General features: G+C 43.1%; 1 protein-coding gene across 2 annotated transcripts in view; it reads right to left on the bottom strand.

Annotated features, from left to right (window-relative positions):
• nsd2 (nuclear receptor binding SET domain protein 2) overlaps nucleotides 1-27,864 on the bottom strand; it is a 74,203-nt gene that overhangs the window by 2,559 nt on the left and 43,780 nt on the right. For both annotated transcript variants that reach the window (XM_034159763.1, XM_034159764.1), the window contains exons 11-21: nucleotides 24,059-24,185; nucleotides 23,188-23,388; nucleotides 22,623-22,802; nucleotides 14,240-14,396; nucleotides 13,931-14,133; nucleotides 8,435-8,538; nucleotides 7,932-8,201; nucleotides 7,256-7,372; nucleotides 936-1,077; nucleotides 391-497; nucleotides 3-201 (exon numbers count right to left, since the gene is read on the bottom strand). In XM_034159763.1, the coding sequence (XP_034015654.1) occupies nucleotides 3-201; nucleotides 391-497; nucleotides 936-1,077; nucleotides 7,256-7,372; nucleotides 7,932-8,201; nucleotides 8,435-8,538; nucleotides 13,931-14,133; nucleotides 14,240-14,396; nucleotides 22,623-22,802; nucleotides 23,188-23,388; nucleotides 24,059-24,185 (1,807 nt within the window). The remainder of the gene's footprint in view (nucleotides 1-2; nucleotides 202-390; nucleotides 498-935; nucleotides 1,078-7,255; nucleotides 7,373-7,931; nucleotides 8,202-8,434; nucleotides 8,539-13,930; nucleotides 14,134-14,239; nucleotides 14,397-22,622; nucleotides 22,803-23,187; nucleotides 23,389-24,058; nucleotides 24,186-27,864) is intronic.

Raw genomic sequence — 27,864 nt, 5'->3', positions numbered from 1 at the left:
ACCAAACGGTCTCTTGGTGAGGTTCAGGCAGGACAGGTGGTAAGCTTTGGTGCACGTCTTCTTGTCACAGAGAACCAGCTGACCGCCGTCTCCACAGCGGAAACACTCATCTTCAGACTTCTTCTTTCCCTCGCTTCGTCTCCTTTTACACTTCTTCTTCATCCTCTTTGCTTTCAGCTCGGCTGTCTGGCCATTTGAGTTCTGTGGATGATGCACAGGAAATTAACGCGCCACATAAATAAACACATTTGACACTTAAGAGGTCGACTACAAATCTGTAAGGCAACTTTGTTTTGTGTGTGTCATAACAGATTTCAGTACTTCTGTTTTAACCCAAATAAACAAATGAAACTGGTGGTCACCACAAATTGCCAATGATATCACACCTACCTTTGGTCGATCACCAAGGAACCCGGAGCAGTTTGGGGCGCCGCAGCGACAGACCGTCTTCTCATTGCCGAGGCAGTCCAGGTTGTAGTTGAAAGTCAGCTCAGTTCCTGACACAAGACGAAGAACACACAGAAAGGTGCAAACACAAAGAGCAGGTGAGACGACGTTGTGCTTAAATACACTGAACAAAAATATAAACGCAACACTTTTGTTTTTGTTCCCATTTTTCATGAGCTGAACTCAAAGATCTAAAACATTTTCTATATACACAAAAGACCTATTTCTCTCAAATATTGTTCACAAATCTGTCTAAATCTGTTAGTGAGCACCTCTCCTTTGCTGAGATAATCCTTCCCACCTCACAGGTGTGGCATATTGAGATGCTGATTAGACAGCATAATGGAACAGGTGTGCCTTAGGCTGGCCACAATAAAAGGCCACTCTGAAATGTTCAGTTTTATCACACAGCACAATGACAGAGATGTTGCAAGTTTTGAGTTCCGTGTACTTAAACCGTGCTCCCTTCCTGCTGGAACCGGTCTCACCTGCCGGGATGTCACAGACGGCAAAGAGGCCGACCCGCGTGTCACCGTTCACCGTCCACTTCTGGGTCTCACAGTTGGGCTGGCAGCTGTGGTTCATGAAACGAGAGTAGTTTCCTTTTGGTCCGGCATCAATGATACGGTCCTTCAACAAAAACAAACAAAACTAATTTCCCCATCAGGATGATCAGTAACGAGCAGCTGCACCGAAACATATTTAGAAAGTTGGTACACCAATGAAGCTGAGCAAAGACATCAGCTCAGCATGAAGCTGATGAGCAGTTGAGGAAATTTTTTTGTAATGTAATGTTTCAAACTGTAACGCTGCACTTGTCTGTTATGCAGCGTTCCCAATGTAACACCATATTTTTCTAGCTTGCAGGAGAAACGGTACGGCCACAGCACCAGACAGCACCACTACACTGCAGAGCAGGAAAAACACTTTACACATATTCAGACTTTGCAGGGTTTTTTTTTTTAAAGCACCATCATATTTTGCATCCAAGTTTATAATTAGCAGTTTGGTTTTTCCAAATCAGCCAGTTCATATTATACATTCACACTGTGTATTCTAAATGGGCTCTCAGGGCATTAAGCCTGGTGTCCACATGTTCCCATCAGTTTCCAGGTGGTGCTGTAGACAGAAATTGGGACGCAAACGGCATCCGAAGCCGCAGAAAGGGGCAGAGCTGAAGCTGGCAGTGATCTTACCACTGGTGCCACCTACTCACAGGATGGAAAATTTCCTTGCCTGCTCGCTGCGCTGCCGCAGTGAGCTTTAGGATAACAGATCAGATCAGGAGCTGCCACAGTGTTTGGTACAAATCTAATGCCGTCAGTTTGCAGCAGGGTTCCCAGGACAGTGCAGATGGCCGTTTAAGCTGCCGCTAGTTTGCCAGTAATCCGGTCGTATTCGATCAGTGTCGAAATTTTGAACCATCCAAAATTTTGTTCCCAAATATACCAATGAACCTAATACTTCAGATGGTGGGACACGCACTCCAGGATGATCATGAATGCTTGCTGATGGATTGCGGCGGGGTCGGTGATTATCCCGCGAGTTTGTGTTTTGCAATTGTTTTCTATTGGGAAGCCGACTGCAACCTTAGAAGGACGCATGTGGACAGACGGTTTAACTGTCCTGCAGACAGAAACAATAAGAACATGTTCTTATGTTCTTCAAATATGTTCTTCAAATCACACCATAAGAGCAAAGATTTTAAACACCAACTTATGCTGTTGTTTTGGTCCCAGTGTGTAGTGGGCACCTTGCATGGCAGCAGCCTCACATTGGGGTAAATGTGAGGCATTGATGTGTAAAGCACTTTGAGTGTCTGATACAGATGGAAAAGCGCTATATAAATGCAGTCCATTTACCATTTGTCACTGATCAGTAACAAAAAAAATAAAAATAAATAATATATAGTCATCTCACATGTAAAATTGTTTGCCAATCAGAAATTTAGAAGTGGCTCAAGGTCACCAAACATTGAAAATCTACCTGTGACAATCGGCATTGGTGCAATATTTGAAATGTCATATCTCTGCCACTGTCAGAACTATTAGATCACTACTTTTCATTTGTATACAATTTCCTTTGGTAATTTAGAAATTGATGGGTCATGTCATTCTCCTACAAAAATAGCAAAGAAATGCTAAAACCTGGTTTTGCCAGTTTTTTGCAGATCTGAAACCTGGAAGACTGGGAAATGAAAGAAAACTATAGCACTATATGGACACTCACCAGTTTTGGTCTCTCTAAACACTAGAAACATTGATATATTCCATATGAAAGCATCACAGTAACATATTACACAACTTTAACCAGCAGCTGTTTTTCAGTATTCATATAAGTATTTTCATTGCACTAATTATACAGAAATGATAAAAACGGCCCAAACAGTGTTTTTTTTTTCAACATTTATGATTAATCTGTAAGCACTTGCAGAATGCAGACAGTTATCAACAAAGTACCAAAAAATATTAAACAAAGCCATAAAGGCAAAATAAAAAGTAAGTAAACACAGTATTGTAAATATAACATGTAAATAAATTGTAAATAAACTGACCAATATCATAGGCTGACTATGAAGCCCAGCTTCTGCACAAATTGGGTTTGGAGCCAAATTTGGACCTGTATAGTCACTGCAGTAAACATCTAGCACCCAATCTGCTGCTATAATTTCTAAATTACCAAAATAATCTGTACACATCTGAAAAGTAGTGATCTAATAGTTCTAAAAGTGTCAAAAATATGAAATTCCAATTATTGCACCAATGTCGATTGTCGCAGGTAGATTTTCAATATTTGGTGACCTTGAGCCACCTCTAAATAATTTCTGATTGGCAAACAATATATATATATAGCGTCCAGCCCCTCTCCAGGAGTTGGGTACCAGAGCCCAAGCTGTGCGTGGAGGTGAGCCCAACTATCTCTAGTCGGTATCTCTCAACCTCCCGCACATTCCACGTCCCAACAGCCAGGGGCTGTGAGCATGGACCAGGCTGCCGGGCCACCTGCCCTTGACCGCCACCCAATCCTCTCTGCACCTGACCCCCATGTCCCCCTCTGCAGGTGGTGAACCCACAGGAGGGCGGGCCCACGTCACTCTTTCGAGCTGAGCCCGGCCGGTCCCCATGGGCTAAGGCCCGACCACCAGGCACTTGCGCGTGAGCCCCAACCCCAAGCCTGGCTCCAGGGTAGGATCCAGGCTCCACCATACCGGGCGACGTCTCGGTCCTTGATCTTTTACTGATCATGGAGGTTCTGAACTGCCCTTAGTCTGACCCGTCACCTGTTTGCCTTGGGAGACCCTACAGGGAGCACAAAGCCCCTGACAACATAGCTCCTAAGATCATCCGGGTACGCAAACTCCCCCACCATGATAAGGTGGCAGCTAGAGGGGGAGCTGGGAGGGGAGGAAGCCAGTCAGACCTGGAAGGCCCAAACATATTGTGAGGGTCTGCTGGGAACGACTGGCGGAACCCTCTGTCAGCGAGGTCTTCAACTCCCACCTCCGGGAGAGCTTCTCCCAGATCCTGGGGGAGGTTGGAGACATGGAATCCGAGTGGACCATGTTCTCCACCTTCATTGTCAATGCGGCTGCTCGTAGCTGTGGCCGCAAGGTCTCTGGTGCCTGTCACGGCGGCAATCCCCGAACCCGGTGTGGACACCGGAAGTAAGGGATGCCGTCAAGCTGAAGAAGGAGTCCTACTTATCTCTGTTGGTAGGTGGGACCCCAGAGGCAGTTGACAGGTACCGCCAGGCCAAGCGTGCCGCAGCTGGTGCGGTTGCAGAGGCAAAAACTCGGGTCTGGGAGGCTATGGAGGAGGACTATCGGTCGGCCTCGAAGAGATTCTGGCAAACCGTCCGACGCCTCAGGAGGCGGAAGCAGCTCTCCACCAGCACTGTTTACGGTGTGGGTGGGGAGCTGTTGACCCTGACTGGGGATGTTGTCAGGCGGTGGAAGGAGTACTTCGAGGATCTCCTCAATCCCATCGTCACGTCTTCCGAAGAGGAAGCAGAGACTGCGGACTCAGAGGCGGACTCATCCATTACCCAGGCCGAAGTCACTGAGGTGGTTAGAAAGCTCCTCGGTGGCAAGGCTCCTGGGGTGGATGAAATCCATCCTGAGTACCTTAAGTCTCTGGATGTTGTGGGACTGTCTTGGCTGACACGCCTCTGCAACATCGCGTGACGATCTGGGACAGTGCCTCTGGATTGGCAGACCGGGGTGGTGGTCCCTTTGTTTAAGAAGGGGGACGGGAGGGTGTGTTCCAACTATAGGGGGAATCACACTCCTCAGCCTCCCCGGTAAGGTCTATTCTAGAGTACTGGAGAGGAGAATTTGACCAATGGTCGAACCTCAGATTCAGGAGGAGCAGTGTGGTTTTTGTCCTGGTCGCGGCACACTGGACCAGCTCTACACGCTCCATCGGGTGCTCGAGGGTTCATGGGAGTTCGCCCAACCAGTCCACATGTGTTTTGTGGATCTGGAGAAGGTGTTCGACCGTGTCCCTCTGGGCACCCTGTGGGGAGTACTCCGGGAGTATGGGGTCCGGGGTCCTTTGCTAAGGGCTATCCGGTTCCTGTAAGACCGCAGCAGGAGCTTAGTTCACATTGCCGGTAGTAAGTCAAACCTGTTTCCAGTGCACGTTGGCCTCCGCCAGGGCTGCCCTTTGTCACCGGTTCTGTTCATTATTTTTATGGACAGAATTTCTAGATGCAGCCAGGGTATAGAGGGGGTCTGGTTTGGGAACCACAGAATCTCGTCTCTGCTGTTTGCGGATGATGTGGTTCTGTTGGCTTCGTCAAATCAGGACCTTCAGCGTGCACTGGGACGGTTTGCAGCCGAATGTGAAGCGTCCGGGATGAAAATCAGCACCTCCAAATCCGAGGCCATGGTTCTCAACCGGAAAAAGGTGCTCTGCCCTCTTCAGGTCGGTGGAGTGTCCTTGCCTCAAGTGGAGGAGTTTAAGTATCTCGGGGTCTTGTTCATGAGTGAGGGACGGATGGAGCGTGAGATCGATAGACGGATCGGTGCAGCATCAGCAGTGATGCGGTCGCTGTATCGGACCGTCGTGGTGAAGAGAGAGCTGAGTAGGGGGGCAAAGCTCTCGATTTACTGATCGATCTACGTTCCGATCCTCACCTATGGTCATGAGATTTGGCTCATGACCGAAAGAACGAGATCGCGAGTACAAGCGGCCGAGATGAGTTTCCTCCGCAGGGTGGCTGGGCGCTCTCAGAGATAGGGTGAGGAGCTCGGTCACTTGGGAGGAGCTCGGAGTCGAGCCGCTGCTCCTCCATGTCGAAAGGAGTCAGTTGAGGTGGCTCGGGCATCTTTTCCGGATGCCCCGTGGACGCCTCGCTGGAGGGGTGTTCCGGACATGTCCCACTAGGAGGAGGCCCCGGGGAAGACCCAGGACACGCCGGAGGGACTACATCTCTCGGCTGGCTTGGGAACGCCTTTGGGTTCCCCCGGAGGAGCTGGGGGAGGTGTGTGTGGATCGGGAGGTCTGGGCGGCTTTGCTTGAGCTGGTGCCCCCACGACCCGACTCCGGATAAAGCGGAAGAATATGGATGGATGGATATATATATATATACACTCAACAAAAATATAAACGCAACACTTTTGGTTTTGCTCCCATTTTGTATGAGATGAACTCAAAGATCTAAAACTTTTTCCACATACACAATATCACCATTTCTCTCAAATATTGTTCACAAACCAGTCTAAATCTGTGATAGTGAGCACTTCTCCTTTGCTGAGATAATCCATCCCACCTCACAGGTGTGCCATATCAAGATGCTGATTAGACACCATGATTAGTGCAGAGGTGTGCCTTAGACTGCCCACAATAAAAGGCCACTCTGAAAGGTGCAGTTTTATCACACAGCACAATGCCACAGATGTCGCAAGATTTGAGGGAGCATGCAATTGGCATGCTGACAGCAGGAATGTCAACCAGAGCTGTTGCTCGTGTATTGAATGTTCATGTTTCTACCATAAGCCGTCTCCAAAGTCGTTTCAGAGAATTTGGCAGTACATCCAACCAGCCTCACAACCGCAGACCACGTGTAACCACACCAGCCCAGGACCTCCACATCCAGCATGTTCACCTCCAAGATCGTCTGAGACCAGCCACTCGGACAGCTGCTGAAACAATCGGTTTGCATAACCAAAGAATTTCTGCACAAACTGTCAGAAACCGTCTCAGGGAAGCTCATCTGCATGCTCGTCATCCTCATCGGGGTCTTGACCTGACTCCAGTTCGTTGTCGTAACCGACTTGAGTGGGCAAATGCTCACATTCGCTGGCGTTTGGCACGTTGGAGAGGTGTTCTCTTCACGGATAATGCGAAGGAGATGTGTTGCACTGCATGAGGCAAATGGTGGTCACACCAGATACTGACTGGTATCCCCCACCCCAATAAAACAAAACTGCACCTTTCAGAGTGGCCTTTTATTGTGGGCAGTCTAAGGCACACCTGTGCACTAATCATGGTGTCTAATCAGCATCTTGATATGGCACACCTGTGAGGTGGGATGGATTATCTCAGCAAAGGAGAAGTGCTCACTATCACAGATTTAGACTGGTTTGTGAACAATATTTGAGGGAAATGGTGATATTGTGTATGTGGAAAAAGTTTTAGATCTTTGAGTTCATCTCATACAAAATGGGAGCAAAACCAAAAGTGTTGCGTTTATATTTTTGTTGAGTGTATATACTGTAGCTGAGGAGACACCTGACAGATGCACACTGAGTTTAGAATTAGACACAGCAAGAAGTAAAGAACTTTCAGATGCGATCTGCACCAACCTTGTCAATTGTGAGCATGTAGAAATCAGTGATGTTGTTTTCTTGAGCGTATTTGATCCTCGCTCTGCATTCCTCCTCATCTATCAGCTCCCCGATGTACTCATTCACAAATTCACCCTGACAGAGAAATCAGACACCTCAGCCTCTGCTGATCACAATTATACATTTTCTTTTTTAAATAAATCCATCTTCCCAGTGAGAGCAGTTTCCTCTGTACCTCTCTCTGTCTCTCCCACACACACACACACACACACACACACACACACACACACACACACACACACACACACACACACACACACACACACACTTTTGGAGAATGCCAACTACAAATCACCAGAAGAGCACTGAAGTCACATTCTTAATAGTTTAAGTCCATTTCCTTTCAGAACTAAACTTTCTGTTGTTGTCGTCAATATCCAAAAAAGTCATAAGGAGAGGGCATACCTCCCCCCCCCCCCCACAATGTTCCCACAAATCCATAATCGACAGGTGTCTGGGTACAGACATCAAGTACAAGTACATCCTAATGCTAAATAATGAAATTGGTCAATTGGTTCTTGAGATAGCGCACTAACAACTGAAAATAGATCGATATGCTAATGGATACCCCCCCCCCCCCCCCATATATTTCATACTGGGGAGATAATTAGCATCTGACATCCTGTGTGTTCACCTTTTTAATGTCACGGAGGGAGATCAGGCCCCAGCCCTTCCCGTTGGTCTTAATGATCTGAGTCTCTGGGTAGCAGCGCTTTGTGAAGTCCTGGTTACAGCAGCGCTGCCCACTGGGACACACCTGAGGGTGGCACTCGTACTGCAGCATGCGGTTCAAACACTCAGACTCAAAACCACACGGCCTCTCATCTGTGGGTTTGCAGTTACATTTGGGGATCTCTGAAATGTCTGCAGTGTAAACCTGAACCTTCCCAAAAGGTCTGTTAACCTGGAAAATAAATAAATAAATAAATAAACACATGATAAAGCACAAAAGAAAAAAAATTGTGGTCTGCAAACTTTAGCTCTCATTTTCTTCCAGCATCAACTTGTCACATGTAGTAACTGAACAATACTAAGGTTTACATTTTTAGAAATAGATGAAAAACGGGTGACATGGTGAATATCAGGACCCAACTCAACACGCTAGTGAAGCATTGCAGAAGTGTTTGGGTTTCAAACCTTGATAAATTTGTATGGGGGAGGTTTTCTGTTGTTCTCTTGTGCTTCCTTGGCCTCTCGTTTCATTTTTATCTCCTTGAATCGAGCCTCAGCCTCCAGCAGAGCTGAGGAATGAGTTTAACACGTCATTAGATCACATGTAAAAACAAACGTTTAACTCAGAACAAATAAAATAAAATGTAGAGCAGCACATATAGCCAAGCAATGACATTTCATTACCAGACTCACTGTTGTGTTTTTGTGCAATGACAATGAGGAAAGTCTAAGTCTAATTTCACGAAGGTTATCAAAACTGATTCAACAAGTGAAACTTTGAGGCTATGCAACCAAGTGACATGTCTGAGAGGTGCTGCAGAAAGACCAAGTAGACCAATAATGGCAACAGCTGACGCCAGCTACTGAACCACTGAAATTAATGTCAGTGTTTCCCAGAGAATTTTCTTTCGGCTCAGTGGTCTTAACTGAAAACTACAAAGTGAATTTTTACTTTTTTTAATCCCATCAATTAATTTTGTGTTTCTGTGCAATGGAGTAAATTTTACTTTGCATACCAGGCAGAAGATTTTAACTTCAACTTTAAACTTGGTATTACTAAGGTTCTTGCCTCTACTGGTGGTTGGCTCTCACTGCGGTATTGTATCACTTCCTGTTCCGGAGCACAGCGGTGTTTTTCTGTATCTGTTAGCTGTTTAATCTGCGCAGTTAGATTGATCTAGTTATCTAGATTACGATTTGTTTCCCAGTGTAATCTTTACGTGCCTTAACTAAAGCACTCCTTCTGCTGAATCACCTCTAAATTATTTACACATTATTCACTTTGCGTGTTTTTAGGAGTCCGCTAGCTTAGCGTAGCTACTAGCTCTTAGCCGATTTAGCATGGCGGCTTCTCCTGTCTCTCCCGCACTTTTCTGCTCTGGGTGTGAAATGTTTCGTTATTCCTCGGCCTCCTTTAGCAGTAATGGTACTTGTAATAAGTGTAGCTTATTCGTAGCTTTGGAGGCCAGGCTGGGCGAATTGGAGACTCGGCTCCGCACCGTGGAAAATTCTACAGCTAGCCAGGCCCCTGTAGTCGGTGCAGACCAAGGTAGCTTAGCCGCCGTTAGTTACCCCCTGGCAGATCCCGAGCAGCCGGGAAAGCAGGCTGACTGGGTGACTGTGAGGAGGAAGCGTAGCCCTAAACAGAAGCCCCGTGTACACCGCCAACCCGTTCACATCTCTAACCGTTTTTCCCCACTCGGCGACACACCCGCCGAGGATCAAACTCTGGTTATTGGCGACTCTGTTTTGCGAAATGTGAAGTTAGCGACACCAGCAACCATAGTCAGTTGTCTTCCGGGGGCCAGAGCAGGCGACATTGAAGGAAATTTGAAACTGCTGGCTAAGGCTAAGCATAAATTTGGTAAGATTGTAATTCACGTCGGCAGTAATGACACCCGGTTACGCCAATCGGAGGTCACTAAAATTAACATTAAATCGGTGTGTAACTTTGCAAAAACAATGTCAGACTCTGTAGTTTTCTCTGGGCCCCTCCCCAATCAGACCGGGAGTGACATGTTTAGCCGCATGTTCTCCTTGAATTGCTGGCTGTCTGAGTGGTGTCCAAAAAATGAGGTGGGCTTCATAGATAATTGGCAAAGCTTCTGGGGAAAACCTGGTCTTGTTAGGAGAGACGGCATCCATCCCACTTTGGATGGAGCAGCTCTCATTTCTAGAAATCTGGACAATTTTCTTAAATCCTCCAAACCGTGACTATCCAGGGTTGGGACCAGGAAGCAGAGTTGTAGTCTTACACACCTCTCTGCAGCTTCTCTCCCCCTGCCATCCCCTCATTACCCCATCTCCGTAGAGACGGTGCCTGCTCCCAGACTACCAATAACCAGCAAAAATCTATTTAAGCATAAAAATTCAAAAAGAAAAAATAATATAGCACCTTCAACTGCACCACAGACTAAAACAGTTAAATGTGGTCTATTAAACATTAGGTCTCTCTCTTCTAAGTCCCTGTTGGTAAATGATATAATAATTGATCAACATATTGATTTATTCTGCCTTACAGAAACCTGGTTACAGCAGGATGAATATGTTAGTTTAAATGAGTCAACACCCCCGAGTCACACTAACTGTCAGAATGCTCGTAGCACGGGAAGGGGCGGAGGATTAGCAGCAATCTTCCATTCCAGCTTATTAATTAATCAAAAACCCAGACAGAGCTTTAATTCATTTGAAAGCTTGACTCTTAGTCTTGTCCATCCAAACTGGAAGTCCCAAAAACCAGTTTTATTTGTTATTATCTATCGTCCACCTGGTCGTTACTGTGAGTTTCTCTGTGAATTTTCAGACCTTTTGTCTGACTTAGTGCTTAGCTCAGATAAGATAATTATAGTGGGCGATTTTAACATCCACACAGATGCTGAGAATGACAGCCTCAACACTGCATTTAATCTATTATTAGACTCTATTGCCTTTGCTCAAAAAGTAAATGAGTCCACCCACCACTTTAATCATATCTTAGATCTTGTTCTGACGTATGGTATGGAAATAGAAGACTTAACAGTATTCCCTGAAAATTCCCTTCTCTCTGATCATTTCTTAATAACATTTACATTTACTCTGATGGACTACCCAGCAGTGGGGAATAAGTTTCATTACACTAGAAGTCTTTCAGAAAGCGCTGTAACTAGGTTTAAGGATATGATTCCTTCTTTATGTTCTCTAATGCCATATACCAACACAGTGCAGAGTAGCTACCTAAACTCTGTAAGTGAGATAGAGTATCTCGTCAATAGTTTTACATCCTCATTGAAGACAACTTTGGATGCTGTAGCTCCTCTAAAAGAGAGAGCTTTTTTAATTAACAGTTTCTTCCTGTTAAAAGGGAGTTTTTCCTTCCCACTGTGGCCAAGTGCTTGCTCATAGGGGGTCGTTTTGACCGTTGGGGTTTTTCATGGTTATTGTATGGCCTTGCCTTGCAATATGGAGCGCCTTGGGGCAACTGTTTGTTGTGATTTGGCGCTATATAAGAAAAAAGTTGATTGATTGATTGATTAAAGCAGATAACCCGTAAGTTGTAGAGGAAATGGCGTCTCACTAATTTAGAAGATCTTCACTTAGCCTGGAAAAAGAGTCTGTTGCTCTATAAAAAAGCCCTCTGTAAAGCTAGGACATCTTTCTACTCATCACTAATTGAAGAAAATAAGAACAACCCCAGGTTTCTTTTCAGCACTGTAGCCAGGCTGACAAAGAGTCAGAGCTCTATTGAGCTGAGTATTCCATTAACTTTAACTAGTAATGACTTCATGACTTTCTTTGCTAACAAAATTTTAATTATTAGAGAAAAAATTACTCATAACCATCCCAAAGACGTATCGTTATCTTTGGCTGCTTTCAGTGATGCCGGTATTTGGTTAGACTCTTTCTCTCCGATTGTTCTGTCTGAGTTATTTTCATTAGTTACTTCATCCAAACCATCAACATGTTTATTAGACCCCATTCCTACCAGGCTGCTCAAGGAAGCCCTACCATTATTTAATGCTTCGATCTTAAATATGATCAATCTATCTTTGTTAGTTGGCTATGTACCACAGGCTTTTAAGGTGGCAGTAATTAAACCATTACTTAAAAAGCCATCACTTGACCCAGCTATCTTAGCTGATTATAGGCCAATCTCCAACCTTCCTTTTCTGTCAAAAATTCTTGAAAGGGTAGTTGTAAAACAGCTAACTGATCATCTGCAGAGGAATGGTCTATTTGAAGAGTTTCAGTCAGGTTTTAGAATTCATCATAGTACAGAAACAGCATTAGTGAAGGTTACAAATGATCTTCTTATGGCCTCGGACAGTGGACTCATCTCTGTGCTTGTTCTGTTAGACCTCAGTGCTGCTTTTGATACTGTTGACCATAAAATTTTATTACAGAGATTAGAGCATGCCATAGGTATTAAAGGCACTGCGCTGCGGTGGTTTGAATCATATTTGTATAATAGATTACAATTTGTTCATGTAAATGGGGAATCTTCTTCACAGACTAAAGTTAATTATGGAGTTCCACAAGGTTCTGTGCTATGACCAATTTTATTCACTTTATACATGCTTCCCTTAGGCAGTATTATTAGACGGTATTGCTTAAATTTTCATTGTTACGCAGATGATACCCAGCTTTATCTATCCATGAAGCCAGAGGACACACACCAATTAGCTAAACTGCAGGATTGTCTTACAGACATAAAGACATGGATGACCTCTAATTTCCTGCTTTTAAACTCAGATAAAACTGAAGTTATTGTACTTGGCCCCACAAATCTTAGAAACATGGTGTCTAACCAGATCCTTACTCTGGATGGCATTACCCTGACCTCTAGTAATACTGTGAGAAATCTTGGAGTCATTTTTGATCAGGATATGTCATTCAAAGCGCATATTAAACAAATATGTAGGACTGCTTTTTTGCATTTACGCAATATCTCTAAAATCAGAAAGGTCTTGTCTCAGAGTGATGCTGAAAAATTAATTCATGCATTTATTTCCTCTAGGCTGGACTATTGTAATTCATTATTATCAGGTTGTCCTAAAAGTTCCCTAAAAAGCCTTCAGTTAATTCAAAATGCTGCAGCTAGAGTACTGATGGGGACTAGAAGGAGAGAGCATATCTCACCCATATTGGCCTCTCTTCATTGGCTTCCTGTTAATACTAGAATAGAATTTAAAATTCTTCTTCTTATTTATAAGGTTTTGAATAATCAGGTCCCATCTTATCTTAGGGACCTCGTAGTACCATATCACCCCAATAGAGCACTTCGCTCTCAGACTGCAGGCTTACTTGTAGTTCCTAGGGTTTGTAAGAGTAGAATGGGAGGCAGAGCCTTCAGCTTTCAGGCTCCTCTCCTGTGGAACCAGCTCCCAATTCAGATCAGGGAGACAGACACCCTCTCTACTTTTAAGATTAGGCTTAAAACTTTCTTTTGCTAAAGCTTATAGTTAGGGCTGGATCAGGTGACCCTGAACCATCCCTTAGTTATGCTGCTATAGACGTAGACTGCTGGGGGGTTCCCATGATGCACTGTTTCTTTCTCTTTTTGCTCTGTATGCACCACTCTGCATTTAATCATTAGTGATCGATCTCTGCTCCCCTCCACAGCATGTCTTTTTCCTGGTTCTCTCCCTCAGCCCCAACCAGTCCCAGCAGAAGACTGCCCCTCCCTGAGCCTGGTTCTGCTGGAGGTTTCTTCCTGTTAAAAGGGAGTTTTTCCTTCCCACTGTAGCCAAGTGCTTGCTCACAGGGGGTCGTTTTGACCGTTGGGGTTTTACATAATTATTGTATGGCCTTGCCTTACAATATAAAGCGCCTTGGGGCAACTGTTTGTTGTGATTTGGCGCTATATAAAAAAATTGATTGATTGATTGATTGATAATGTAGAAACATCCCAGAGGAGTTTGTCTGAAGCATTTTAGTTCTCCACTTTTGCCACAATCAACAACAAACACATGTCAAAATCTTTACCGCTTTTAAAGACTTTCCCGATGCCATTCCTCTGGTGCCTGCTGCCCCTGTCTCCCTCCATATAGGGAAAAACACGACCCTGGTGTGTCCAGAAGTAATCCTTGGAGCCAAAGAAGAAGACAGGGAACTCCCCGATCTCATGGCGAAGGTGCTGGATGTTTGTGGGGACGTTTCTGGGGTGCTGTATCTCTGCGGGCCACCATCTGAGGATAAACATAAGCAAGACTGAGAACCCAACACACAGAAAGAAAATTAAACATTGTAAGAAAAGGACACAAATCTGTGCCAGCTCTGAAAGGACACACCCACCTGTACGTTCCCAGTTTGACCCAGATAATGTCTTTGTATTTGGGTTTCTTTCCAGCCCGGCAGTCATTGCAGAACCAGCTCCCATCAGGCATAGCGATATTCAAACAGTCAGGATGAAAGGCTGCTGGGCAAGATTCACAGCACAGCAGTTGCCCCCCTGCAGCAAACCACAGATCAAATTAAATATGAACATAGATGGATTTAAATTAACTCAGTGTAATGTAGGGCACCACTAGGTGTCACCCTCCCCTGAGTATTTTCCTATAAAAAAGGAAGTAGCAGATTTGCCACAGAGATGCCAGTTTCCCGTGGGGTGGCCAGAGTGTTTGCTGGGCCCACATGTGGGAAAAGTTTGCTTGGACAATTTGGTAAATCTGATTTTATTTTTTATGACAGGGTCTTTTAGTGTTGAGGAAGACTGGAGGGATTGTGCGTATTGTTGCTTTAGACGTAGACTGTGTTTCATAATTATTGTATGGCCTTGCAATGTGGAGCGCCTTGGGGCAACTGTTTGTTGTGATTTGGCGCTATACAAGAAAAAAGTTGATTGATTGATTGATGTATGACTGGGTGTGGGAGAATGATGACTCAGGTATGCAGTGTTCTAATATTTTGATGTGTAATAAAAGTTGTAGTTTTACTGATTGGAATGTTTTTTGTTTTATTATTTCAGTTTTAAATTGTACCGCTGCCTGCTGTCTTTTTGTGTTCTTTAAGTTTGGTGTTTTGGTTCACGTTAGTCCGTTCAGGGCAGGACATCTGTTTCGCCATGACAACATTTGTATGGACGGACTAACTCAGTTTTCTTAATTTTTATTTAATTCTATTTTTTTGTTGTTGTACGTTTTGTCAATTTCACATTCGTCTGCTACACCATTCAGATTCTGACCATTTTAAATCTTATTTGCCTGCAGTGTTTTTGGGTTAAAGTCAATCTTAACGCATGTTACTGTGGGTTTACCGGCTCTTGCAGTGCTTTGCTGTGAATCCACGTTTTAAATTAATGGTTTTGGATTGGTCAGATTAAGATGAAGTGTAATTTACCATGGGCATCTTATCCCAGCAGTCACAGGGTGTGAGGCGGGGTGAAAACACTTGTACATGGCTCATAATAACACAAAAGCTGTCAAACCATGTGCTCCAACAAATATCTGTCACACACTGGCAGCCAGTGTGTTTGGGGTCATTGTCCATCTGCACTGTGAAGTGCCTCAAACTCAAAAAATAATGAATGGACTTCAGTGAAATTTAGTGAGCAGGTATTATTCTGGGACATAAGTGATGACATTTTGGAGGTGATATGGAATACAACCCCTGGCAATAATTATGGAATCACCGGCCTCAGAGGATGTTCATTCAGTTGTTTAATTTTGTAGAAAAAAAGCAGATCACAGACATGACACAAAACTAAAGTCATTTCAAATGGCAACTTTCTGGCTTTAAGAAACACTATAAGAAATCAGGAAAAAAAATTGTGGCAGTCAGTAACGGTTACTTTTTTAGACCAAGCAGAGGGGAAAAAAAATATGGAATCACTCAATTCTGGGAATAAATTATGGAATCACCCTGTAAATTTTCATCCCCAAAACTAACACCTGCATCAAATCAGATCTGCTCGTTAGTCTGCATCTAAAAAGGAGTGATCACACCTTGGAGAGCTGTTGCACCAAGTGGACTGACATGAATCATGGCTCCAACACGAGAGATGTCAATTGAAACAAAGGAGAGGATTATCAAACTCTTAAAAGAGGGTAAATCATCACGCAATGTTGCAAAAGATGTTGGTTGTTCACAGTCAGCTGTGTCTAAACTCTGGACCAAATACAAACAACATGGAAAGGTTGTTAAAGGCAAACATAGGAAGACATCAAAGCGTCAAGACAGAAAACTTAAAGCAATATGTCTCAAAAATCGAAAATGCACAACAAAACAAATGAGGAACGAATGGGAGGAAACTGGAGTCAATGTCTGTGACCGAACTGTAAGAAACCGCCTAAAGGAAATGGGATGTACATACAGAAAAGCTAAACGAAAGCCATCATTAACACCTAAACAGAAAAAACCAAGGTTACAATGGGCTAAGGAAAAGCAATCGTGGACTGTGGATGACTGGATGAAAGTCATATTCAGTGATGAATCTCAAATCTGCATTGGGCAAGGTGATGATGCTGGAACTTTTGTTTGGTGCCGTTCCAATGAGATTTATAAAGATGACTGCCTGAAGAGAACATGCAAATTTCCACAGTCATTGATGATATGGGGCTGCATGTCAGGTAAAGGCACTGGGGAGATGGCTGTCATTACATCATCAATAAATGCACAAGTTTACTTTGATATTTTGGACACTTTTCTTATCCCATCAATTGAAAGGATGTTTGGGGATGATGAAATAATTTTTCAAGATGATAATGCATCTTGCCATAGAGCAAAAACTGTGAAAACATTCCTTGCAAAAAGACACAGAGTCAATGTCATGGCCTGCAAATAGTCCGGATCTTAATCAAATTGAAAATCTTTGGTGGAAGTTGAAAAAATGGTCCATGACAAGGCTCCAACCTGCAAAGCTGATCTGGCAACAGCAATCAGAGAAAGTTGGAGCCAGATTGATGAAGAGTACTGTTTGTCACTCATTAAGTCCATGCCTCAGAGACTGCAAGCTGTTATAAAAGCCAGAGGTGGTGCAACAAAATACTAGTGATGTGTTGGAGCGTTCTTTTGTTTTTCATGATTCCATAATTTTTTCCTCAGCATTGAGTGATTCCATATTTTTTCCCTCTGCTTGGTCTAAAAAAGTAACCTTTACTGACTGCCACAATTTGTTTTCCTGATTTCTTATAGTGTTTCTTAAAGCCAGAAAGTTGCCATTTGAAATGACTTTAGTTTTGTGTCATGTCTGTGATCTGCTTTTTTTCTACAAAATTAAACAACTGAATGAACAGGCCGGTGATTCCATAATTTGTGCCAGGGGTTGTATAATCTGGAACATATTCTAAAGAATGTCTGGCACATACAGTGGGGCAAAAAAGTATTTACTCAGTCCCTGACTGTGCAAGTTCTCCTACTTAGAAAAATGAGAAGTCTGTAATTTTCATCATAGGTACACGTCAATTATGAGAGACAAAATGAGAAAAAAAAAATATCCAGAAAATCACATTGTAGGCTTTTTTTTGTTTGTAAATTATTTGGTCACCCACAAACAACCACGATTTCTGGCTCTCACAGACCTCTAACAACTTCTTTAAGAAGCTCTTCCGTCCTCCACTCATTATTAATGGCATCTGTTGGAACTTGTTATCTGTATAAAAGACACCTATCCACAGCCTCAAACAGTCAGACTCCAAACTCAACCATGGCCAAGACCAAAGAGCTGTCGAAGGACACCAGGAAGAAAATTGTAGATGTGTACCAGGCTGGGAAGAGTGAGTCTACAATAGTCAAACAGGTTGGTGTGAATAAATCAACAGTGGGAGCAATAAGAAAATGGAAGACATACAAGACCATTGATAATCTACCTCGATCTGGGGCTCCACACAAGATCTCATCCCGTGGGGTCAAAATGATCATGAAAACGGTGAACAAAAATCCCAGAACTACACAGAGGGACCTGATGATTGACCTGCAGAGAGCTGGGACCAAAGTAACAAAGGCTACACACTACACAGAGAGGGACCCAAATCCTGCAGTGCCAGGTGTGACGCCCTGCTTAGGGTCCTGTCCCACTGGGGAGAGGATTAATTGCGCATGAATTGAGTGCACCAATTGCGGGCGTTCATTGTCGTCCGCAACAAAAATGGCCAAAAATGACAAATGTCCCAGTATGAATTACGGCTATATTAATAATATATAGAGAATATAGGATGAACAATCACAGTTATATAACGCATGTAGTGAGGAAACTGATCCAACACATTGAGATTATCACGGCAGTATTACAGGTGTATTATGAATGCATAGCGCACGTGTTGCGTGTGCACAGCATCTGCATTGCGGTCATAAAAGAAGCGCACTCGGGTCGTCGGCATCACTATTCACACCAACAATACAGCCTCTGGAGCAATTGCTGGATTTAGACAAGTTGATCACAGAGTTAATGTTCATTTTGTCATGCGAGGGTTAACTGTTCATGAGTTTAGGGAGCGGGAGGGGGGGGAAGCCATTCATCATGCTTTGGGGCTCTTTTTTCTGCAAAGGGGACAGGACGACTGATCTGTGTTAAGGGAAGAATGAACATGGCCATGTATCATGAGATTTTAAGCCAAAACCTCTTTCCATCAGTGAGAGCATTGAAGATGCAACGTGGCTGGGTCTTCCAGCATGACAATGATCCCAAAACACACTACTCAGGCAATGAAGGAGTGGCTCCGCAAAAAGCACTTCAAGGTCCTGGAGTGCCCAAGTCAGTCTCCAGACCTCAACCCCATAGAAAATTTGTGGATGGAGTTGAAAGTCCATGTTGCCCAGCGACAGCCCCAAAACATCACTGCTCTAGAGGAGATCTGCATGGAGGAATGGGCTAAAATACCAGCTACAGTGTGTGCAAACCTGGTGAAGACTTACAGGAAATGTTTGACCTCTGTCATTGCCAACCAAGATTATGTTACAAAGTATTGAGTTGAACTTTTGTTATTGACCAAATACTTATTTTCCATCATAATTTACAAATAAATTCTTTAAAGCAGACCTGCATTGAAATAAATGTGGTCAGATTTCAGAAAGAAATAGCCGATATGTATTTATAAGACCCTTGTGAATGCAGTAAAGTAAATCTATAAGCCCAAATTTGTAATTCAGCGGAGAAATCTTCGTTTAAAAATGACAAATTTGCAGCTAAAATTTAGCCCTCTGTGAAAACAGTTTGTACAGCCGTATCATTTCCATGACGTCAGGGACAAGACGACGCTCTCCCGCCTTCAGTCCGATGCCACATTGAAATTAATTTTACCTGTTAGTAATGTTACTTATACACGTCCTGGTTTCAACATCCAAAAGTAAGCTGCAATGAATGTGAGATACAGATCTGTGTGCTCAGATCAGCAACGACATCAACAGCGGGCGCCGTTCTTCCTCTCCCGCTCTCTGCCTCCGCTACGCTCGCTGTTTTAATGCGAAGCGGCCGGTACACCTGTTGCTGCAAGGACAGACGTCTTGCAGCAAAATCCACAGCACCGACGTCTCAGCAATCGGAGCCCCAGAGCTTCATGGACGCTGAGAGAGGTTTATATATTTTTAATGACTGGGATTCTTTGCGGGTCTCGCCTCCATATCCCGCGATGGTACCGTAGGCGAAAGACAGTAGATTTTCATTACGACACCACTCAATCAAACGGGCATATGAAAAAGTCCCCCAAAATAATTTTCAAGCACAAATAAAAGACGTGTACTCACTAAACATGCCGCAAGACAATATGAAGTTTTAAAAAAGTAGATCCTTCCGTATGACAAGAAAAAGGTGCAGATGCAAACTGACGTAAATCCACAAATTACAAATGGCGCAATGCATGCTGGGAGAGGGTCTTGTCCGTGACGTCTCGGCAGCGTCCATGATGAAAGGGACAAGTTGCGGAGGGCTAAATGTTAGCTGTAAATTTGTCATTTTCAAATGAAGATTTCTCCGCTGAATGACAGATCTGGGCTTGCAGATTTACTTTACTACATTCAGAAGGATCTCATGTGTAAATGTAAGTCATTTTTTGTTCAAAAAATCTGACTGCATTTTTTTCAATGCAGGTCTCCTTTAAAAATCCTACAATGTGATTTCCTGGATTTTTTTCTCATTTTGTCTCTCATAGTTAAAGTGAACCTATGATGAAAATTACAGACCTCTCTCATTTTTCTAAGTAGGAGAACTTGCACAATCAGGAGCTGACTAAATACTTTTTTTGCCCCACTGTACCATTCTTCTTTTAAGTACCAATTTGTTGATTTTGCTACCGTTACTGGTTTTGTGCTGCCCCCTTGTCACTTGCACCAATACCTCTTTGGAGCTAACATTAAAAGTTCTACTGAACAACTACTAAATGCAAATTCAACACCTTTAATCAACTGCAGACCTTTTTTATGCCAGGGAATAAAGATGGAACAAGTTACACCTGACCACAAAATGGCCTTCATCCCAATTCTCTAATCATTTATTGGCACTCAAAGTGGGGGAACTCTACACAAATGGCTATAATTCATAAAATATTCATGATTTTTTTTTGTTGTTGTTGTTAAACCCACACTACAATCTCCTCTTAATTTCTTCATTTTCAATTCACTGTGGTGGTGTACAGAGGCAAAATTACAAACACTGGGCTACTGCCCAAATACTTATGTAACTCACTGTATACTGAAGGTTGCCAGCTTGGGCCTTAAGCCCATGGATTTGACTGTAACACAAATACACAACTGGGTTGTGCGGACAGTCAAAAGATGGTGAATTTGAATGATGTCCTGTCAACTCATAGGACTTCCCTATGACGACAACAACATGACCTCATTATTATGTAGGAAAAAACATCATCATGACTGAACAAAGAATGTTGTTAGTGCAACATCAAGATTATCGTGGTATGGTCCTGTGCAGGCTTGCTCTACTACTTGACATGAATATGCATGAATGCCCAGGACTGCCTTCAACAAGGCGGAAGTATGACAGCAAAAGGATTTGAAAAGTTCCATGACAATTCAATCAATCAATTTTTTTTATATAGCGCCAAATCACAACAAACAGTTGCCCCAAGGCGCTTTATATTGTAAGGCAAGGCCATACAATAATTATGTAAAACCCCAACGGTCAAAATGACCCCCTGTGAGCAAGCACTTGGCTACAGTGGGAAGGAAAAACTCCCTTTTAACAGGAAGAAACCTCAAGAAACCCCAAAACTATCTCCAGGACGTAGAAAGATTTGATAGCGGTGGGGATGTTGTGGTCAAAAATCATGTACCATTATACGGGTACAGGACTTAACACAAGGTCCAAATACTGCCACAAAGATGGCTGCCCTAAAATCTTTGAGCAATCAGAGCCACCAGAAGCACAGACACACAAACACACTCACTGTAATGATCTCTAAATTTCAACATTTGGTAGAACACTAAACACCTCTAACCTTTATATCTCAGAGAGCTACTTTGGCAACATGAAAATGGGTGAGAGCTACTCATGTTTTGTAACATTTATTTTCATGCCTTATTTTAACCCAAACAAGTTCACTATGCTTATTTTGCCTGAAGATTTACAAACTGTTGGTATCGACATCTTACATTTGGAGGGAGGCGGGACATGTGTGAATTTGGACAGAAATCTAAAGTTAACCGAGTGACCAATTTACACTCAACAAAAATATAAACGCAATTCGCTGGCATTTGGCACGTTGGAGAGGTGTTCTCTTCATGGATGAATCCCGGTTCACACTGTCCAGGGCAGATGGCAGACAGCGTGTGTGGCGTTGTGTGGGTGAGCAGTTTTCTGATGTCAATGTTGTGGATCGAGTGGCCCATGGTGGCGGTGGGGTTATGGTATGGGCAGGCGTCTGTTATGGACGAAGAACACAGATGCATTTTATTGATGGCATTTTGAATGCACAGAGATACCGTGACGAGATCCTGAGGCACATTGTTGTGCCATACATCCAAGAACATCACCTCATGTTGCAGCAGGATAATGCACGGCCCCATGTTGCAAGGATCTGTACACAATTCTTGGAAGCTGAAAATGTCCCAGTTCTTGCATGGCCGGCATACTCACCGGACATGTCACCCATTGAGCATGTTTGGGATGCTCTGGACCGGCGTATACGACAGCGTGTACCAGTTCCTGCCAATATCCAGCAACTTCGCAAAGCCATTGAAGACGAGTGGACCAACATTCCACAGACCACAATTGACAACCTGATCAACTCTATGCGAAGGAGATGTGTTGCAATGCATGAGGCAAATGGTGGTCACACCAGATACTGACTGGTATCCCCCCTCCAATAAAACAAAACTGCACCTTTCAGAGTGGCCTTTTATTGTGGGCAGTCTAAGGCACACCTGTGCACTAAGCATGGTGTCTAATCAGCATCTTGATACAGCACACCTGTGAGGTGGGATGGATTATCTCAGCAAAGGAGACGTTCTCACTATCACAGATTTAGACTGGTTTGTGAACAATATTTGAGGGAAATGGTGATATTGTGTATGTGGAAAAAGTTTTAGCTCTTTGAGTTCATCTCATACAAAATGGGAGCAAAACCAAAAGTGTTGCGTTTATATTTTTGTTGAGTGTATATACAATTCATGAACCCTTTGTCGAGCTACTTCTAAAGGGGCTGCGAGCTACTGGTAGCTTGTGAGTAACATGTTGGAGACCCCTGCTCTAACCAAATGCACTGTTGGGAGGAAAGAGGTGGTGTCAAACCTTTGGAGCAGACGAAGCACCAGCTGACGTTGACATGACTGTGGTGGCTGTAGCCCTTCTTAGCACTGAAGTGGTTGGTGCAGATGATGGAGCTGTTTGTGATCAGTTCACTGCCTGCGGCCACACACAAATCGCCACTGTGGTAAGCCACAGGGCAGCGAACACAACGCATTAATCGACCTGCAACACGAAGACAAAAATCTCATTGAGAGGAGACCAGCAACAAGTAGGAACAAGCTGCAGTTGACACGAGTTTCATTTTGTACTTTTGAACAACCTGCAGTATTTAAATCATAGCTCTTGCAACTTATCAATCACAATTTGGATTTAAAAACAACCACTGAACTCTAAAGGGAGACCGCATATTATTCCACTTCTGTACATAATGTCTTAATTGTGGCTTCAGTTCATTTGGCCAAACTTAACTCAGAAAATGCAGCTCTGAGACTCGTGGAATTTATTCTTCACCGAGTGAACCAGAGACAAGGGCTAAAACCAGAATAACAACTCACACAGCCCTGATGTGTAATATTCCTTTTGATAATAGATAAATCCAGAGCCTCACCCTTGCTGGATTTCTGTTTGGCGCTGCAGCCATAATGGCAGCTCAGGCACGTGTGGAGGGGACAGCGAAAGCCCTTGTTGTCAAACACGGTGAGGGGGCTGAGGCGAGCACACGCCTCGTGGTAAAACCTGCCACAGTGCTGGACGTGACAGCGACGTACCTCCCCTTCTGACTGCTTACAGGTGAAACAGGAATGAACTCCTAGTAAAAAGGAAAAAATATATGTACATATAAATAAATAAAACAATCCACTCAGGTTTTTTTATGGTCATCACTGAGAGACTACTGCTGGCTGCCCTCAAATGAGTTTTACTAACACCATCTCCACCCCAGGCAGTTGATGTCATTCAATCTCATGTTTGCCATCTAAGAATCAAACATGAGACAAGAGAATCTAAGATATGACTGCTCCAATTACCATGCTGACAAAAAAGTTATTAACCCTGTTTTTCAATGTTCTCGTTTTCTAGTTTATGGCTCCAAGAACACGTGGTGGTTTCATGTTCAGCATATGGCTGCACCAATCAGCACAGATAAAAGCCATCAGATCAAAAAAAACAAAACAACAACAAAAAACAGACTAGCTAAATTATTACACGTGTAGCAAGTAAGATGTATGTAGCATAAAACTGAAGCTTTCAACTTATTCTTATTTACTGGATATTTCCATAAAGGTAAATCTTTTTTAAAAACCAATTTATGAAACAGTAAGAAGCCATAAAACCAATAATACATTAAGCGGTATTGTGGATGAATGCTTTCGTTAAAATGTCCACTACATCTCAATTTCGTTACAATTCAACAACACAAGATTAGTTAAAAGTGCAAAAGTAGTTTATTTTTTATACTGGAAGCAGCAGGGACTTCTCACCAGTGCGGCACTCCTGACACAAAAGCTTCTCCTCAGGCTTCAATGACAGACCCAGACAATGCAGATGAAACATCCTGCAGCATTGACCTTCACAAGCCACCAAGTCCTCACCCGCCTGCTCACACACCTGTTAGAACAGACACATTAGGAGATTTTACAAATGATCAGTGTAAGACAGAATATGGTATTGTCATTAATGTAACAAAGTGTGAAAACTGCTCATGGGAGTATTATGGGTCAAACACAGAAAAAGCAGATGTCAAATCAAATCAAATCAATTTCATTTATATAGCACCAAATCACAACAAACAGTTGCCCCAAGGCACTTCATATTGCAAGGCAAAGCCATACAATAATCACAGAAAAACCCCAACGGTGAAAACGACCCCCTGTGAGCAAGCACTTGGCGACAGTAGGAAGGAAAATCTCCCTTTTAACAGGAAGAAACCTCCAGCAGAACCAGGCTCAGGGAGGGGCAGTCTTCTGCTGGGACTGTTTGGGGCTGAGGGAGAGAACCAGGAAAAAGACATGCTGTGGAGGGGAGCAGAGATCAATCACTAATGATTAAATGCAGAGTGGTGCAGACAGAGCAAAAAGAGAAAGAAACACTCAGTGCATCATAGGAACCCCCCAGCAGTCTAAGTCTATAGCAGCATAACTAAGGGATGGTTCAGGGTCACCTGATCCAGCCCTAACTATAAGCTTTAGCAAAAAAGAAAGTTTTAAGCCTAATCTTAAAAGTAGAGAGGGTGTCTGTCTCCCTGATCCGAATTGGGAGCTGGTTCCACAGGAGAGGAGCCTGAAAGCTGAAGGCTCTGCCTCCCATTCTACTCTTACAAACCCTAGGAACTACAAGTAAGCCTGCAGTCTGAGAGCGAAGCGCTCTATTGGGGTGATATGGTACTATGAGGTCCCTAAGATAAGATGGGACCTGATTATTCAAAACCTTATAAGTAAGAAGAAGAATTTTAAATTCTATTCTGGAATTAACAGGGAGCCAATGAAGAGAGGCCAATATGGGTGAAACATGCTCTCTCCTTCTAGTCCCTGTCAGCACTCACTCTAGCTGCAGCATTTTGAATTAACTGAAGGCTTTTCAGGGAACGTTTAGGACAACCTGATAATAATGAATTACAATAGTCCAGCCTAGAGGAAATAAATGCATGAATTAGTTTTTCAGCATCACTCTGAGACAAGACCTTTCTAATTTTAGAGATACTGCGCAAATGCAAAAAAGCAGTCCTAGATATTTGTTTAATACATGCATTGAATGACATATCCTGATCAAAAATGACTCCAAGATTTCTCACAGTATTACTAGAGGTCAGGGTAATGCCATCCAGAGTAAGGATCTGGTTAGACACCATGTTTCTAAGATTTGTGGGGCCAAGTACAATAACTTCAGTTTTATCTGAGTTTAAAAGCAGGAAATTAGAGGTCATCCATGTCTTTATGTCTATAAGACAATCCTGCAGTTTAGCTAATTGGTGTGTGTCCTCTGGCTTCATGGATAGATAAAGCTGGGTATCATCTGCGTAACAATGAAAATTTAAGCAATACCGTCTAATAATACTGTCTAAGGGAAGCAAGTATAAAGTGAATAAAATTGGTCCTAGCACAGAACCTTGTGGAACTCCATAATTAACCTTAGTCTGTGAAGAAGATTCCCCATTTACATGAACAAATTGTAATCTATTAGATAAATATGATTCAAACCACCGCAGCGCAGTGCCTTTAATACCTATGGCATGCTCTAATCTCTAATAAAATTTTATGGTCAACAGTATCAAAAGCAGCACTGAGGTCTAACAGAACAAGCACAGAGATGAGGCCGCTGTCTGAGGCCATAAGAAGATTATTTGTAACCTTCACTAATGCTGTTTCTGTACTATGATGAATTCTAAACCCTGACTGAAACTCTTCAAATAGACCATTCCTCTGCAGATGATCAGTTAGCTGTTTTACAACTACCCTTTCAAGAATTTCTGAGAGAAAAGGAAGGTTGGAGATTGGCCTATAATTAGCTAAGATAGCTGAGTCAAGTGATGGCTTTTTAAGTAATGGTTTAATTACTGCCACCTTAAAAGCCTGTGGTACATAGCCAACTAATAAAGACAGATTGATCATATTTAAGATCGAAGCATTAATTAATGGTAGGGCTTCCTTGAGCAGCCTGGTAGGATGGTTTGGAGGAAGTAACTAATGAAAATAACTCAGAACAATCAGAGAGAAAGAGTCTAACCAAATACCGGCATCACTGAAAGCAGCCAAAGAGAACGATATGTCTTTGGGATGGTTATGAGTAATTTTTTCTCTAATAGTTAAAATTTTAGTAGCAAAGAAAGTCAATCAATCAATCAATCAATTTTTTTATATAGCGCCAAATCACAACAAACAGTTGCCCCAAGGCGCTTTATATTGTAAGGCAAGGCCATACAATAATTATGTAAAACCCCAACGGTCAAAACGACCCCCTGTGAGCAAGCACTTGGCTACAGTGGGAAGGAAAAACTCCCTTTTAACAGGAAGAAACCTCCAGCAGAACCAGGCTCAGGGAGGGGCAGTCTTCTGCTGGGACTGGTTGGGGCTGAGGGAGAGAACCAGGAAAAAGACATGCTGTGGAGGGGAGCAGAGATCGATCACTAATGATTAAATGCAGAGTGGTGCATACAGAGCAAAAAGAGAAAGAAACAGTGCATCATGGGAACCCCCCAGCAGTCTACGTCTATAGCAGCATAACTAAGGGATGGTTCAGGGTCACCTGATCCAGCCCTAACTATAAGCTTTAGCAAAAAGGAAAGTTTTAAGCCTAATCTTAAAAGTAGAGAGGGTGTCTGTCTCCCTGATCTGAATTGGGAGCTGGTTCCACAGGAGAGGAGCCTGAAAGCTGAAGGCTCTGCCTCCCATTCTACTCTTACAAACCCTAGGAACTACAAGTAAGCCTGCAGTCTGAGAGCGAAGCGCTCTATTGGGGTGATATGGTACTTCATGAAAAGTCATGAAGTCATTACTAGTTAAAGTAATACTCGGCTCAATAGAGCTCTGACTCTTTGTCAGCCTGGCTACAGTGCTGAAAAGAAACCTGGGGTTGTTCTTATTTTCTTCAATTAGTGATGAGTAGTAAGATGTCCTAGCTTTACGGAGGGCTTTTTTATAGAGCAACAGACTTTTTCCAGGCTAAGTGAAGATCTTCTAAATTAGTGAGACGCCATTTCCTCTACAACTTACGGGTTATCTGCTTTAAGCTGCGAGTTTGTGAGTTATACCACGGAGTCAGGCACTTCTGATTTAAGGCTCTCTTTTTCAGAGGAGCTACAGCATCCAAAGTTGTCCTCAATGAGGATATAAAACTATTGACGAGATAATCTATCTCACTCACAGAGTTTAGGTAGCTACTCTGCCCTGTGTTGGTATATGGCACTGGAGAACATAAAGAAGGAATCATATCCTTAAACCTAGTTACAGCGCTTTCTGAAAGACTTCTACTGTAATGAAACTTATTCCCCACTACTGGGTAGTCCATCAGAGTAAATGTTATTAAGAAATGATTAGACAGAAGGGGGTTTTCAGGGAATACTGTTAAGTCTTCAATTTCCATACCATAAGTCAGAACAAGATCTAAGGTATGATTAAAGTGGTGGGTGGACTCATTTACATTTTGAGCAAAGCCAATCGAGTCTAATAATAGATTAAATGCAGTGTTTAGGCTGTCATTCTCAGCATCTGTGTGGATGTTAAAATCGCCCATGTCAGGGTTCTCACCAGCATTATAACAGTGTAACGGTCCATTACACTGTTATAATAAA

Source organism: Thalassophryne amazonica, chromosome 19 (assembly GCF_902500255.1).
Source record: "Thalassophryne amazonica chromosome 19, fThaAma1.1, whole genome shotgun sequence".
In the NCBI taxonomy this organism is placed as follows: Eukaryota; Metazoa; Chordata; class Actinopteri; order Batrachoidiformes; family Batrachoididae; genus Thalassophryne; species Thalassophryne amazonica.
Note: the sequence above shows the minus strand (reverse complement) of the source record. Positions and strands in the feature narration are given on the sequence as shown.